This window comes from Diadema antillarum, unplaced genomic scaffold (genome assembly GCF_040938485.1).
Source record: "Diadema antillarum isolate AM-2024a unplaced genomic scaffold, OU_Dant_1.0 seq00002036_RagTag, whole genome shotgun sequence".
Lineage (NCBI taxonomy): Eukaryota > Metazoa > Echinodermata > Echinoidea > Diadematoida > Diadematidae > Diadema > Diadema antillarum.
In genome coordinates, this window is record NW_027272688.1 from 341,193 (window position 1) to 356,070 (window position 14,878).

Below are 14,878 nucleotides of genomic sequence, written 5' to 3' on the forward strand. Positions count from 1 at the left end.
TTCAAGAATGCAGCATATTGGGTAGTAAATGTACATTCAAGAATGCAGCATATTGGGTAGTAAATTTACATTCAGATGCAAACATTTACAAGCAGCATGTTGTTTAGCTGTGAGTCGGTCAGGCCTTTGAATGCACATTCTGACATGGTTTGTTTGTGGCATAAAATGTATTAAAAGTCATCAAAGACTTGCTTCCTTAGAACTCATGTTACTTACATTTACTGTAGGCCTATAGCCTACATGTTATAATATACTGTAACAGAATGACCTGAAAAGGGGAATGTGAGGGGGTGATTAAAGCTTTATACACTTATTGTAAATTATGCAATACCATCAGTGCATCAGTTTAAATGAACAGTATCTCAGTGCATTATATAATATTCAAAGGCTCTCATACACTGTATCTTCAAATAGCTTGAATTCTAATCTCTATGGAATGTCCACATGTTTGTCCTTTCCAATGCTGTGATTAATACACACTGCACATGAATATCACCAAAACAAGACACACAGCAAATAGTGGTACCTTTCTATTGTAGTAAAAAGGGAATCAGCCATCACCATAGAGACCTCTATGGTCATCACATATCAACATACACAATGCAAACACATTCATGCACACATACACACAAATGCACACAACCACTAATACCAACTAAAGTACAGTTCTATCATGGAGATTTGTATGTACAGCTGTACGTAGCTCCATGGTTGTATGCACCATTTAACACACAGGAACACAATGGTGGCTAGACAAAAAAGAGAAAAAGAAAAAAGAAATCTCCCTGTTGTGAGAGTGAAGGTTACCAGGCTACCCTGGATGTCCAGGGGTCCCTGAGCCCTGCCCTGGACGCACCCTGGATAGGAGGGGCCTGAAGACAGCTAAACCTTGGGAGGTGCTATCATGGCCATTTCACTCCAGGAAACAAGTAGCATCCTCACACCTCGCAGAGCCCAATGTTCATGAGGTAGTGATTATCACGTAAAACGTTGGAATGCACTTCTCTCTTCATTGCACACAAGTACAGTGTGCATCCATAGGGGTGAAATACTAAACTTGCGAAGGCAGAATCAGTATTTTACAAATAATGATCAAAAACACAGATCTATCTTAACAAAATGCCACTCACTCTAACTTTTTTTCACTCTTGAGAGAGATAGCCGATTTTTGCAAGCATGCATGCATTGTGCATTGTTAAATAACTATAAATTAATAGTATAAACCCTAATGAAAGGAGCTGCTAAGCATTACAAAGTACATACTGTATACATTTCACATGAACTGGAAAGGCACTGAGATGATAAATTATTAATCCATGAAAGGGAGACCATGCACTACACACTGCAGATAACTTTACACCTTGTTTACACTAGATTGTAGACTCCGGTATGACTATGACAACCAGCCCCGCCTTTGATTCAAGGACATTTGTCAGATGATCAGTCGGTATTAAATATCCTTCATATTTCTAGTCTGACATTGCTGAAACCTAAACCACATGCTGTTTTGTTTGTTTTTTTTTCTGTTTTTGTTATGGCATGCTTTCAAAACAATATTCTCTTCAGGGAAAAGCTTCGTGTTAATATGAATAGAAAAATGAGACAGAGATATATTACATAGAAAAAAAAATATACGAAAGACAAAAACCTGGGGCAATATGACCGCACAGCAAAGGCAAAGTTTGAGATGCTGCTCCTCCTAATATGCAATGAGTCCTACAATAGATAGGCCTACCAGTTCTCTGCCAGAAGTTCTGGGCCCCATCTCAACAACAAGGATAATGATCGCAACCCTTGCTGGAATGGCCGTTGTCATGGTAATGACATGAATCAAGCTTCCTGATTGGCTGTTGCTATGGGAAGTTTGCCATTCCAGCAAGAGTTGCAACATGCTAAAACATCTTTTATGAAATGGGGTGCTGAAGTAACACATACATGGTCCTTACTCTGTTACTTCAGTGAAGTTATATGACTGATCTTGACTACTGAACTTGAGGTAGACCTTCAGCACTTTCTACCAACTCACTATAATTGAACATAACATTGTACACGCACCACCACTATCTACATTGTAATATCCTTTTTAATCCTTGCAATTCCATGGTGGAAGTAACACAATACGTATTTTGATTTTTGGTGACATTGACATTGAATATTGACCTCATATCACATCTATTGTACATGGTATACACAGCACAACCAATATTCAATTTTTCCTCCTCTTAAATTCAGCACAATCAAGACATCAACTACTGGATATGGCAAGCGAAAATATTTGTGTGCTTTTATTTTCAGGCTAGTTTCTGGTTGCACAATATGATAAAAAATTTCAACATCACGAACATTTCCATTTTTACAGCATTGGGTTTCATTCTTTTCTAAAGGCCTCTAGAAGCTTGATGAGCTCATAAAAACTATAAAAACACTTTTCTTCCACTTCCTTTTGTTGTCCAACTTCTTTCGAATATAATAAACAGGACGGAAAAACAAATCATTCATCCTTTTACTTGCAGTTGCTATTCACCAGGAAAAGCTAATGAGCTCTTAATATATACCAAACATCTGGCACATTGCCATAGGAAAGAGCTGGACTGGGGTGGGGTGGGGTGGGGGTGAGGTGGGGGAGGGGGTGAGGTGGGGGGAGGGGGAGGAGAAAGAATGCATGTTGCATTCTCAAGAAATGTTTTCAAGAAATATTTATCACAGAGTTTGGTGCAAAGTGAAACAAAACTACTCCCAACAGTCGCACTGCTGTCACGTTGCGTTTTCCTGTTCCGTCTCCAAGAGCTCCTCAGAATTCCTCCCACGCTTTTTTAAGGAGATCGGTAACAGTACGAAAAACCCATTTTCCCAGTATCACAGCATCCAGAATGTCTGTGGGGTATAAATGTCATCTGGCTACTGAAATACTAAAAATGGCCATTACAAACAGGAGCTCAGTCCTGCATAGCTTGAAACACAAAACAGTTGTACGTTGTAGCTCAAGGATTGCGCAATGTCAAGGCAGGCATGTGCTTCTACAGCATGCCACTGGAGACAAACTGCAGGAGGACGTCCCAGATGTAACATTTAACAATGACAATTTTCTATTCAAATTCACGAAATTCTTTCAACGAGATGCACCGTATGTTTTCATTGCAACTGATTGACAAATTGCCCTACATCAACATAAAGTACCCGCTGCATGCTACGTGTAGAAGGACTACACGTTTGTAGTTCTTAACCAACACTTGCTGTCGGGCAAAAGCTCAGTGGTCTAGTGGACATGATGCCTGTCCGGTGATCAGGAGGTCGTAGGGTCGAATCCTGCTCGAGTACGTACAAGCCCATGATTTTTTTTATCATGGCTGCTATTAAACGCTGATCAATTCAGTGCTTATTTACGTCAATGTATAGGGCAATTTGTCAATCAGTGGCGACAATTTTGTAGTTTCAACATTCCTCATGTACCCACTAAAACTGGACAGCTCCCTCACTCTTCTACAATCATCCACGGACACTGCATAGGATACCATTCTCTCTCTGTTCTATGAGCCTAGACAATGTTGACACAAGTTTTGTCGTTGTTGTTGTTTAATTGCATTTTTTTTTAAAATCCACTTTATACCCACAGTACACAGTACTCGCATATTTGTTGGAGACATTTCCAGAAAGGTGTACATATGATCAAAGATCCAACACTATGTAGGATCTTTGGTACGATTTTCCAGAATCGCAAAACTGGAAGTATACATTGTATGTCCTCAAAGCGATCAATCAGATATATCGGTATCGTGAGGTGATACTGCTTGATATCGGCTATATAAAATGCGATAGGAAGAATTGCTAAATTTACTGGTCTGACATGACTGGTAAAATAATGAAATTAACATTGTCAGGGCCGATTGAAAAAAAAAGAAAGAAAAAAAGTACAGGCCCAGTAAATTTAAGGTTTGGACCAGCAGGAAATATTGGTTAGTGTACAGCCCTGCTGTAGAACTGTAGATATTTCCTCTATCAACTTGAATAAGCATCGGGCAACTAATACCCCTTTCAGCAACCCTCTTGGCCTGGGCCAGGCACGAGCTAAGTTGTAAAATTTGGAGGTTATGAATGGGTCAGGCCAAAGTGGCTCGTGCCAGGCGCAGACTATTTTGGCGCTGCTGCAGCTGAGCACCAGGAGCGAGCACCAGGCACAGGCCCAGGCTCTGGCCTTGTGCCAATCGAAGAGTTTATGAACAGTAGCAGCACCAGGCTCGGGCAAAAATTCCTTGCACGGTCAAAGGTCACAATTACCTGGCCGTGCCTCCTCCAACGGAGCACGTTTAGTTACCATGGTAAGTTATCCCTTACATGGCCAAGTTTGTGAATGGGTCATAGTAATAGTAGCGCTGCTCTGCCATACTGAACGCAAAATTTGGTTACTGCTCTGCGCGGGCCAATTTAGCTCGGGCCAGGAGCTGGCCAAAACTGCACAAGTTACTAAAAGGGGTATCAATGGTATAAAGGGTATCAATGGTATAAAGGGTAAGTATAGTTCTGCCTCTTACCATGGGCGGAGTTGATCGGCGGTTGATTTGGAACAAGGTGCTATCGTTTTCGTTTGAAGGGTAGATGGTGATGTTGATGATGTCCTCAAATTGGAACGAATCTCCCTACATGGAGACACAAGAGGGCAGCAGAAAATATTTTTGAATTAATGTGAACTGAGTGAATGCAGCGATACAATGTATTCAGTAAACACAAACTTGGTGAAAGTTTGAGAAAATCAGAAAATCCATTCAAAACGTATAGATTTGGAAAGTTTTTGCACTGTAACTGCTGGATGAGAAGACTAAAACAGTTTTATGTCACATGCATCAATAGAACAATACCAAGAGAATCCCACAAAATGTCATTTTCTGAAAAAAAGTGTACACATTCCCTCAACTTGCTACTGATGCATGTTCAGGGTAATATTATAACCCCTGCCTTTTCAAATGGCAAGTCAGGTATTCTTTTATTACACAAAAAATTAAAATATGTTGCATTTTCTTTAAATTTTCCTCTCATAATTCTACGCATGTGGCATCACAAGTTGTAAAACAAAATGTGGCAATACCAATACAACCACAATACCAGCAGTAACATAGACACTAATAATTTTAAGATTGATTTAAAATCACAATGAACATTTTATTGTCATGTACAGGTTCATATCAGGAGTAAATGTCCATGTTCACTATCACTGTACAAATTATGTATAATATCTCATCATGAATTGTAATCAGTCTGTGTTAAGAATACATAGGTGAAACGTGCAAGTACTGAATTACATCACAAAACCATCCGCATTTTCTCACACTGAAATGGACAATGTTCAGTCAACTGTTTTGCAATCAACACTATCTCTGTATGGATGCTGAACATTTTCCAAACAAAATATTTTGAGGATAGTGGGAAGATTCTGCCAAAGAGGGAAATAATCTTGCAGATTTTAATCCTTACCGGTACCGCTTTTCCACATTCGATCTTCTGAACTCCTTCGCATCCACCCACTTCATACACATCGCCTTTGGCTGTGGTGAACTGTTCCGTACCCCAGCTTTTCGTCTCTTCGCTCAGCGAAACCAGAAACATGATCTTGAAGGAGAACGCGTCCAGCGTGTCCGTACCAAAGTTTGTCAGGGCGCTGCGCACCTTGCGTCGCAGCTTGCGCTTGTCCCACCACGAGAGACCAGAGTTGAGTGATTTTGGGAGGAAGTGACTGAAGCGCATCCGCCCATTCAAGTTTGCCACATTGATGCCATCCTCTTTGACATGCTGCATGAAGTCGAGCACGATAAGTCCCAGCTTCTCCTCCGTGCTCAGCTCGATCTCGTCGTTGCGGAAGCTGTCGCGGTACTGGCGGAACATGTAGCTCACGACGCTCTCTTCCAGCAGGGAGAAGCCCGACGAGCCGTTGCTGGGGTTGGCCGTCAGCGTATGGAACCTGATGCGGTATACGAGCCTCTGTTCGCTCCCAGAGGCTGGGGCCGCGATGGGTTCTGAGGGGCACAGCCATACCTTCTCTGTGGCATCGTACAGCCCAAAGAGACTACCAGTCAGCCGTGGCACCCCGCAGTGCTGCGCCACCAGGTTGCACACCCGCTCAGCATTCAGTTGATCACTCCATGGTATCTGCAGCGGGAGCTTCTCATCCCCATAGTGCCACACCTCGACGCAGTTGGAGTCCGGCCGCGTCTGCTCCACGTGGCTTCTGGACGACGACGTGCGCGAGGGAAGAAAGGGCATGGTTGTTAACATGCGTCTGATATTTATCTTCTCCGTCATTGAAACAAGTGGATATCTGCACACTGGATGGAGCAAGTTTCACCGCTGGCTGCCCCTCGCAAAAGGCATGGGACGAGAATCCCCAAGATTCCAGACAGGTCTCTCCGGCAGAGAAAACACTGGCAGTGGTCAAATCGGCTTCATCTCACCAAAAGGCTGACGCATCCTCATGGATTCCTACCAAGGAATAGCTGTGTCTGCTACATCTGTCCTGCCATTCAGTCTGACCATGTTACATCTGGAGATACAAATGATTGAATGAACAAAAATAATTGTAATGACAGCTAAAATTGGCACTCTTACTGTCAAGGTCAAGTATAAATGATTAAAAAATGAATTTAGAACCTGCCTCCACACCAATAAAAATTCTGCAATATACGTATAGTAGATTCAAAATTGTATCCCATATTTTTGAAATGCACACATTATGCACATCTACTACACAAGGCCTCAAATCCTAGTTTCCAAAGCAACTACAGTGTACCAGGTATAAAGGACTCCTACAGATAACAAAACAGTGCTGATACACCAGGGTGCAGTGCACACAAATCGGCAACCAGCAATCATTGATACCCTATTAAAAAAAAGATGTTCCATAAAATTTGATGGATAGAAAAAAAAGAGAATATTTGCAGGATGTACAGCTCCACCCACTTTTGTTTGAGGTAAAAATGCTGTCACTTGTGTCTGTGTGTTTGAATTTCTTGGATCATGAATTTCAGTTATTCCTGCAAATGTGGAACAAATTCTGTTTCTAAAGAATAGTTTGCACAACAACCTGTGAATTCTCTGTTCAAAATGTGAAATTCTTCATTCTCGAAAAAAGAGTTGTACAATTTGTGAATCTGATAACCTGAAGTAGTCAATTTAGAGATCTTCACACCTATACAACCCCGGGAAATATGACTGAGACCCTTCAGTTTCAACACATGTTCTACAGTCATGATGCTGTATGAATTTACTTTTAACTAATACACACATTAATACCACACACAACCTGTGATTGTTCCACTGACACGACATATGCTCCTGCAACAATCGGTCCGGTCTCATTTTCTCCAAGGACTTGGGGTTTAATAGAGTTAGGGCTGTGATAGGGTTTTAGGTTTAGTTTGATGTGAGGATTAGGACAGAGACCCCGTTTACAATGAGTGAAAAGGCCGGGCTCGGCCACGGCCGAGCCCGGCCTTCATTTCAGTGTAAACCTGCAAAAGGCCAAATGCGGGGCCAAAATTGGCCGCGCATACTTGCCACGCTTTGGAGGTGGTCATGGCCGCGGCTCGGCTGCGGCCAAGCCTGGCCTTTTCTCAATGTAAACGCAAACTGGGCCAAATGCGGTACCAAATTTAGTCTGGCTTCCAGACCCTCTGCCCGTACTATTTCCCTATTCAGGATATTACCCCCTCAACGTCGAAAACTAGTATAGTTTAAAGGGAACGTAAACCCATAAAGCAATGTGGATAGAGTAAAACCATTAACATCAGTAGAACACATCAGTAAAAGTTTAAGGAAAATCGGACAATCGATGCGAAAGTTATGAATTTTTAAAGCTTTGGTGTTGGAACCGCTGGATGAGGAGACTACTAGAGGTTATGACATATGAGTGGACAACAATATAAAGAAAATATAAAAGGAATTCCACAAAATATCACTTTTCTAGCAAAATAAAAGAGTACTTGACTAACCGCTTTTAGAAAGCAGTGGAAATAAGTGATATATCCGTAACATGTCAGTATGAAGTTGATGGAATGTGTAATTTTCATGAAAAATGAATTTCTATTGAAGTCCCTTTATATTTTCTTTATATTGTAGTCCACTCATACGTCATAACCTCTAGTAGTAGTCTCCTTACCCAGCAGTTCCAACACAAAAACTTCAAAAATTCATAACTTTTACATCGATTGCCCGATTTTCCTCAAACTCTCACTGATGTGTTACTAATGATAAGTACTGATCACTCAATCCACATTGCTCTTTAGGTTTGCGTTCCCTTTAAGGTGGTTTTGTCCTGCAAAGGATTTTTCCTTCGGCAAAGGCCTTTGCCGAACGGCAACTTCGTCGCCACGGAATCCAGTTGGCAAAGGGTCTGGAAACCAGACTACTTGTATACCAAATTGCACTTGTTTACAAGCAGAGCGCCACTGCGAAAAAATATTGAAAGGTTTGAATTAAAAGCCCGGGCCGAGCCCGGCATTGTAAACAGACAAAATTGCGGGGCTCGGCCCCGCAATTGAGGCCGAGCTCGGCCGTGGCTCGGCCACGGCTCGGCCCAGCCCCGCACTGTAAACGGGGTCTAAGGTGTGTGGGTAGAACTGCGTATGTTTGGCTTTAATAGCATGCACATATTTCATGTGAACAATTGTTGCAGGAGCAAATGGCTTGGAACCACTGTTTCAACCGACTGTATAACCCATTAAAGTCTTGTCATAAGTACACTCAGGCAGGTGTCTATGGGAAATGCATTCATAGCAAGATCACCTTGTGCTCAACGAGTAAAAAGTGAGGATGACAGGGCACTTTACATACAACACTGTAATTCCATGTCAACGGAATCAACCCTAGACAAAAAAACTGGGAATACCCAAGGCATTGAAAAAAACAGAAAAAAAATATTATGATCACAATTACTGTACACTGCCAATTAGTACTGTAAAAGTGGATATTTTCACGATACTAATTTTTTTGCGCTGCTGGGTAAGAAGAGCTTTGCATGTTTTTAATTCCATGGAATCAAGACATCGACGTTGTACTGGAACACATGGCAAGCAAAAATATTCACCTACTTTTATTTTAGCGCTAGTTTCTCATTGCGCGAAATAAGCGAAAATGTCAACACCACAAAAATTTCCACTTTAACAGTATTGTTCAATATTTTTTACAGCTACATTACGTTAAAAATTCAAACAGTAGCATACTTGAAGTTTGAACTTGCATTTGGCTACATTTGTAGGTGCCCATTCACTTTTACTGTACACAAACATGCACTTGCATGGAGTTTTCGTTGCCCACTTGGAGGTAAGTCCACATCTACATGTAGGGCCTATAGGTTTGTACTGTACACTGTAGCACCCTGACCATGACTGTACTGTGTACAGACATTGCCCCAACAGTACCACACAAACTGTACCATACTACCAACATTAAATGTGAGTATGTATGTAATGTATCTCATAAGTGGTGTTGTAATTTGTGAAGGTTTAATGGTACCAGACCCCCCCCCCCCCCCAGTTGCCGACAGCAAAAATCACCTGTTGCTCATGTTGCATACAGCAGTGCAGTATCCCCCTCCAAATATCAAAGACAAACAAATGTGCGCATACATTGTAGATGTAGGCCTATACAATACAACTGTAATATCCATTTCCTGATATATACATGTACAGTGTACACGTACTACAGCTGTGCATTTCATCTCAACATTGAATGTACATTTGTTTGCAAGTCAAGGAAGGAAGTTCACTTTAATAAGTTTCCACAATAGTGTTCAGGGTAAGACTGTCTCCATTACAAACAGGACATCAAAATCACTAACAACAGAAAAACAAACAAACAAACAAACAAACAAACAAACAGATGAACCGAAAGCAAACTACAAGTACTTTTGTACAATGAAATGAAACTTAAGAGGATATTATTGCTATCAACAGGCATTTCTATACCGGTAAAAGAAGAAAAAAAGAAAAGAAAAAAGAACTTGCTCTGTCGATGTCCTTGAAAGTGAAAACACAAACATGTTGCTACGATGTAATGTATGTCATAGTTGCTACTAACAGTTACTTGATTCTCATTGAAGCATGTTTGAATAACATTCAGTTTTGACATTACAATCAACCCCTCTTCTCACGGAAAGGTGATGATCTTGTTTCAGACCAACAATCTTCACATTTCTTGGGCACTTCCTTCAAAACCCTATCCCAATGTACCCCGTACCATATCTTCATTTGCCCCTCCTACACCCTTGACCTGATTTCAACTAAATTTGGTGACTTTTCCATAAATATTATTGCAAACACTTTGATCCTAGCCATGTTTGCCGTTGCTGGTTGCCATGGTAACCGTAAACTGACAACTGTGTCTGTCAGATTTTGCATGTTTCTCTGTTCCAATTTAGAAACAATAGGAACCCTACATTGTACCTATGATAATGGGTGAAATGGGGGTTTTCTTGGCTTTAATTTTAATACTGAAGGACCAAAATGTGAAGTAATTATGGTCGTGAATTACCCTGTAATGGTCTTCTTCTTATTTCCTTTATATTTCATGACATAGGCATCAAACAAGAGATGTAATAGAAATAATTGAAAATAGAGCATTTCCAAAGACTATATCCTTTTATTTTGTGTGGCTAATAAGACTAAAAGACTACCCTTTTTATTTTGTGTAACCCTCTAAAGCCCAAAGGCGGAGGGCAGGGGGCACAATGTCTCCCCCCCCCCCCCCTCCTTGGGCTTTAACGGGTTAAAGGAACCGTTTACCATTGGGAGCAGTGATTAAAAAAAAGAAAGAAAAATATTCGAGAGACTTCTGTTCTACCACAACATCAAAACTGGACCTCTTGATGACGCTACAATGTTTGCGCCAAAACAAACACATGTATTTCCCCCTCTGCTCTAAATCTGGAAGGAAGCTTTTCTAGTTCTTCCAAATTGGGCACACTTTTTTGTGAAAGAGAAACTCAACCTCACCACCCACAGCTCATCCGTTTACTATCAACCTGACATTCTTCACACACTTTGCATAATACAGGCTCGTATATATGTATTTGTAATGAATTCTTCCCTGAATTATGCTACATAAATAGGCCAACTATATCCTTCAGTGGTAATAAATAATGGGTCTTTGATAGAAAGGTCCATTTCATAAAAAGGGATGTGAGACCTTCAGAATCTCTACTCTTCCGATGGACATTGCCATTATCATCAATAAGCCAGTTCGGAGATAGCTCATGTGCACATGGGTACAAATGACCTTTCATTTTTCTCAGTTGGTTGGGCACTTCACTCAATTCAAAGCGACATAATGCAACAGTTTGCCCAACATAGCAATTTATGGAACTGGAACCCCGAACTGGCTTATTACCCCCAGCAGTAACTCCTAATTTTTTACCTACCCCAATACATTGTAATTCAACAGCTCCTAGCAGCTTTATCTGTACCTCTCTTGAATACTTGAGACAACAGATGTGTGTGCATGTGTGTATGTGGGGGGGGGGGGGGGGAGGGGGTGTACTGTCTGTTCAAAGAACTTTCTGAACTTTTTTGCGTGTATGCCTGATTCCTTTTTTCAAAAAATTCCACTTTTAAATCCTGTTTCCTGTTTTCATGCAAAGCAGGTCATACAGCTACATTGTAATAGTAATTCATACAAACGGTCGTATATACCGTGATTTATGATGCATTATCTTATAATGTTCTCGATGAACCTTTCTTATTTAAACACCATCATTTATTTTGTGTAAAAATCTTGCACTGAATTCCCTTTTTTTATTGGATGAGTTCTACTTGAATTGAATTGACATGAATACCGGGATAAAATTTCCCCTCTAAAGTTGGCCTTCACAAGCAGAGCAAAATCTCATCAGGGATACAACAATCAATGACAGAAAGGTTCTACAGAGAAATCACGGAGGTCTACAAGGGTATGTTGCACACCACATCAAGTAGGCCCTATTACTTTCTACACAGGCAAAAATCTTTCCATAGAGCAGAAAAGCTTTTCATATTTTTGTTTGCTTGTTTGTTGTTTGTTGTTTTCTTGCTTTTTTGAAGGACATTGTAAATATAATATTAATCTTCAGGAGTCCCCTGAAGAGTTAGGTAAACTTCGGATCTTTGTCTCATAAAGTGAATGATAGAGTTACTTGTACTAGTATCAGGTCAGCACTTTTACTATAATCAATGATTAATAAAATGATGAAGTCAATGTATTTTGAATTTTCAGTTCAAGTTTCTTGCAAAAAAAACAACAACAACAACAGCAACAACAAAAAACAGTACTATTAGCAGCAACCATCGCACCAAAATATGGGCAAGTCCAAGATAAGGTCCCCTCAGAAGGCAAAATTTCATCTTTGCTCAATATTGACATGTTTGGTATCATTTTGAAGCTTATGAGTTGAAGTTTTGATTTATATGGAGGAAAAAATGATATAATGTAAATTTATGCAAATTTCAAGGGCTTCATTTGCATAAATGTGAAATACACCGTTACGTATGGGACATTTATAAAAATTCATATTTATTCAAAGGAAAGCAAATGATATTTGATTAATATGTGGACATAAGAAGTTCATCAAGTAGTTTAACTTGGTATAAAAATTAAGGGATTATGCAAATGATTATGCAAATTAGCTCGTGTCCTATCATGAGATGTCCCATACGTAACAAATTGAGGCCATTTTTTTAGGTTTTCTCTGAAATTTCTAAGGTTATTTGAATGCCCTTTTGGAAAGTTCTAATTTATTGTTTAGAGAAGTTAAATACCATAGAAAGAAGAAAAAATAGTCAAAGAATTTTTTTTTATTAGGGAATTAAATAATGTTACGTATGGGACAAATGCGTTACGTATGGGACATCCTCATACATATTGCATGTGAATGCATGTAGCTAGCTGGGAGGGTCTCTCAGTACACAAATGGTAAATCATCCTGAAGAAAGTATCCCAACTTTGCAGCTACTTTTGAGTTATAGACACTTGAAACAATACATGTACTTTACTGAACAATTTTCAGAAAGGGGGAGGGGGAGATGGCAAAATACACAATGAAAATCAGCATTAAAGGGATGGTATAGTTTTTATAGAAATGGGGATTCAGTTTTCAACATTTTACAAGATGATTGGAAACCAATTATATGAATTATCAAAGAGCATACAAATCTCAGAGTAGAGGAATTCAAAGTTTATTTAATGGAGATCCAATTTGAAATGGCTGAGATATCAAAAAACAAACAAAAACAAAGTAAAATGAAGTGGTCCTAATAATAAATGTGACCCACCTTTTGTTAGGACACCACGTTTCTGGATATCTCAGCCATTTCAAAACAAATTTTTGTCTTGTTAACTTTGAATTCCTCTTAGAATTGTATGCTATTTAAATATTTCATAAAAGAAGTGCTAATTATCTTGTAAAAGTTGAAATCAGAATTCCCATCTGAACCAGAACTATACAGTCCCTTTAAGTACAGACCTCTGATTTAAAGGGTACTGAAACCGAATGTTATACACAAGCAGATTGAAAAATTGCAGTTCAACTACTAGTATATTGGGTAATGTTCACCACTCAATGTAGAGCTCCAGCTACGTTGTAGCTGCATTGTATAACACACATATGGGATGATAATGAAGATGTTACTTCAAATTAGTGTTTTTTGTATCATTTTTTTTAATTGCAAGTGATAAACAAATTGTCCTTATTCAGTTTTCAGTAGTAGCCACGACAAAAATCATGGGTATACATACTGATTGCTAGACAGACATATCATCTACATGATTACTGGGGTTCCATGCAGCAGGTATTGCATCTTTATTAAAATTAATATTTCTTTTGTCAAGTTGTTTTTTATTGAAACTGAATGGCAAACTGTCCTTCATCAATGGAAGTAAACACTTTACTATTCAATTTTTAGTAGTGACTGTCGTGTCCTGATAAAAATACAGGGCATACATACTCAGTTTGGTCATAAAAATATAGAATATGATTAAAGATTATGATTGTAAATATTTGGGGAATATTGTTCCCTTGACAATCTGGATCAGTATTTGAGTAATTTCAACTGATTCTACCACAATAATTATGCAAAAATTTGGTTATTGGTATTTTGCAAAATTATTTTGCAAAATACCTATAAACATGGTTCTCCACACACTAAACGAATGGGGGACAAAGGGCATGCCTACTCAGGTTGGTCATAAAAATATAGAAATATGATTGAATATGATTATGATGGCAAATATTTGGGGAAGGTTGTTTCCTTGACAATCTGGATCAGTATTTGAGTAGTTTCAATTGATTTTACTTCAATAATTACGCAAAATACTCATAAACATGGTTCTCCCCACACTAAACGAATGGGGGACAAAGTGTCCCATACGTAATTGTCCCGTACGTAACACGTCATGTCTGTCTTTAATTAGAACCTGTAATTAGAGCTTTTTGCCTCATGACATGAAACTTACCTCTCATAATCTTGAGTGTTGTGGCTTTCATCACAGTGAGTTACAAGTTGTAGAATAAAATACTTTCAGAGAGTTTTGAGGTTGAAAAAAATGTTCAAAAAAACAAAATTTTTCTGGTCCCATACGTAACGGCACATATTTTCTCTTCTAGAATATAATTGTGAAGGTCATTTTTCTCCATTTTTTACATGATTATACTTCTCCTAGATATCAATCACCATGAAAAAGTTCAATTTGATCAAAGGCCATTAACACTATTTTTTAGGTCATAAAAGTCTCTGAATGTCCCATACGTAACGTGCGCGTTATCTTGGACTTGCCCATATATACATTTAATAAGATCTTCAAGATAACTAGAGAAGCACTCTGAAAGTGCAGACCTCTGCCAAGCCACTCATTTCCACACTGATCT

General features: G+C 39.3%; 1 protein-coding gene across 1 annotated transcript in view; it reads right to left on the reverse strand.

Moving 5' to 3' along the window:
- Nucleotides 1-4,097: 4,097 nt before the first annotated feature.
- The window catches only part of LOC139713705 (tyrosine-protein kinase JAK2-like), a 41,273-nt gene continuing 30,492 nt past the window's right edge, over nt 4,098-14,878 (reverse strand). The window contains exons 2-4 of the mRNA XM_071625410.1: nt 5,467-6,529; nt 4,523-4,634; nt 4,098-4,192 (exon numbers count right to left, since the gene is read on the reverse strand). Of these exons, the coding sequence (XP_071481511.1) occupies nt 4,098-4,192; nt 4,523-4,634; nt 5,467-6,291 (1,032 nt within the window). The 5' untranslated portion in view covers nt 6,292-6,529. The remainder of the gene's footprint in view (nt 4,193-4,522; nt 4,635-5,466; nt 6,530-14,878) is intronic.